The sequence below is a fragment of the Cydia pomonella genome, chromosome 21 (genome assembly GCF_033807575.1).
Source record: "Cydia pomonella isolate Wapato2018A chromosome 21, ilCydPomo1, whole genome shotgun sequence".
Lineage (NCBI taxonomy): Eukaryota > Metazoa > Arthropoda > Insecta > Lepidoptera > Tortricidae > Cydia > Cydia pomonella.
The window spans coordinates 6,597,390-6,599,502 of NC_084723.1; the positions used below are offsets into that span (position 1 = coordinate 6,597,390).

General features: G+C 41.1%; 1 protein-coding gene across 1 annotated transcript; it reads left to right on the forward strand.

Annotated features, from left to right (window-relative positions):
- Positions 1-852: 852 nt before the first annotated feature.
- Positions 853-1,566, forward strand: LOC133529889 (uncharacterized). Its single transcript, XM_061867691.1, has one exon. The coding sequence runs from the start codon at positions 853-855 to the stop codon at positions 1,564-1,566; it is 714 nt and encodes a 237-aa protein (XP_061723675.1).
- Positions 1,567-2,113: the final 547 nt, after the last annotated feature.

Consider the following 2,113-nt stretch of genomic DNA (forward strand, 5'->3'; position numbering starts at 1 on the left):
AGGTGGGATCAGATCGTGCAGTTCCTGTGCACACTCCCCGAAATGTATCCGATAGAACACCGATAGGCTAGCGACTCGACGGCGATGCTCAAGGCTCTGTAATTTTGACTTGATAGATGGGTCATCGCCAAAAAGTCTATGAGCCCGGCGCTCTATCGAGTCCAGGGCCGCCAGCTGATATTTGGCGGAACCGTCCCATAGGTGGCAGCAGTATTCCATGCTCGAGCGGACCTGTGCTTGGTATAGGGAGAGAAGCTGTTTCGGCGTGAAATACCGCCTCACCTTAAATAGGACACCAAGTTTTTTGGCAGCAGTTTTAGCCCTGGACTCAATAGTCAACCCGAAGTTTAAGTTCGATTTTAAACTTAGACCAAGAAGCTCTAAAGTGTTAGTCACGGGAAGGGACACATTTCGGAAAGTGGGAGCCAAGGTGAACTGGCTCCGTTTTGCGGTGAAAAGACACGCCTGTGTTTTGGTGGCGTTGAATCCGACCAAGTTGGCCTCGCAATTTAAAAAAATCAATAGTTTATGCTTAAACAGTCTGGTGCGCTCGCTCGCCTACGTCGCACGTGTCCACTTATTAGCCTACGGAACTTGTCTTACTAGCCAGTGTTTCTCAAAGTTTCATTTTTGTTTACAAATATTTCTATCATGCAGTGTGCTTTGTGTGGTGACGATGTTAGTGACGCTATTCGCTGTGGATCTTGCGAAAATAATATAGGATATTGCTGTGCTAACCAAACTGAGCAAGAATACAGAAAACTCAGCGCTAGTCGAAAAGCGGCTTGGAAGTGCCTAAAATGCAAAAAGCCAACACCTACAACTTCCAAGGCTACTGATCCTGATTCCATTATGGTGAAGCTGAATCAAATGGAGGTTCACCTTGCGTGTCTCCCAGGTCTAGTGAAAGACGTAAAAGATATAAAATTGGAGCTGGCTGAGGTAAAAAATTCTTGCGAATCAAATAGTGCTAATTTGACTAAATGCACTTTGCGTTTAGACGAAGTTGAGAAGAAAATACCCGATCTCGAAGCAAATAATGTCAAAATTAATTCACTTAGCCAACAGTTAGCTCAGCTTAAGAGTGAGATCACAAATCGTGACCAATGGTACCGTCTAAACAATTTAGAAGTTAAAGGTGTCCCACTCAAGAATAATGAGAACCTCTTCACCATCATGAAACACATCGGCGAGATAGTTGGGTTCCCGATACAATCCAACAGTATTAATTACATATCCCGGATTCCTGTTCACAATTCTAAAGAAAAATCCATCATCGTTAGTTTCGTTAATCGATATATTAAAGAGAACTTCATTGCTTCGGCGAGACTGAGGAAGACTATATCAGCGGAAGAACTCGGATTCAAGGATTGTCATAACAAGATCTTTGTAAATGATCATCTAACACCTGATTATAAAATGCTGCTAACAAAAACGAAAACCGAATTGAAATCCAAGAACTATAAATATGTGTGGGTGAAATTTGCGAAGATTCACGTACGCAAGGATGACAACTCGAAAGTTCACGTCATTAACAACGAAAGTGATTTAAACAGATTACTTTAATTTGGATCTTAGTTTTCATTTTGTCTTTAAAGTGTTCTCTGTTCGCTAAAGTTGTGTCTACCTGTGCTAATAACAATTTCGGCCATGTATGCCAAAGTTTAAGTATCACTGCATGGCCCGGCCCGGCCGGTCCAGCTATTTATTGTTATCGGGTGCACGGCTTATCGCTATACGCATTCCAGATGCGCCGCTCAGGGCATGCTCACTTAATTATATTTGTCTTTGTCTATCATCGACCTTTTAAGTTATGCTTAATTACTCGCTCTTTCGCACTTACTAGAAACCGCTTATGTCCTCTTACGATTTCTACTTTGCGTTGCATTTATTTCCAGTTGCAAATGAAGTTATTTTACCTAATACGCTTATTTAAGTTAATTCACTGTTTACCTAGCTCGGTTAATTTGTTGATATTTTATTATTGCGTATATTGCACTCGTAAATGGCTTTAAATAATAACGAGGGAGGTATTTATCCTACAATTTATTACCAAAACGTGAGGGGACTCCGTTCCAAAACTTCTTTATTTTATCGTAACTTAAACATTTCA

Coding starts and splice junctions, on each gene's coding strand:
- LOC133529889 (XM_061867691.1), top strand. CDS start 853: ATGGTGAAGCTGAATCAAATGGAGGTTCACCTTGCGTGTCTCCCAGGT.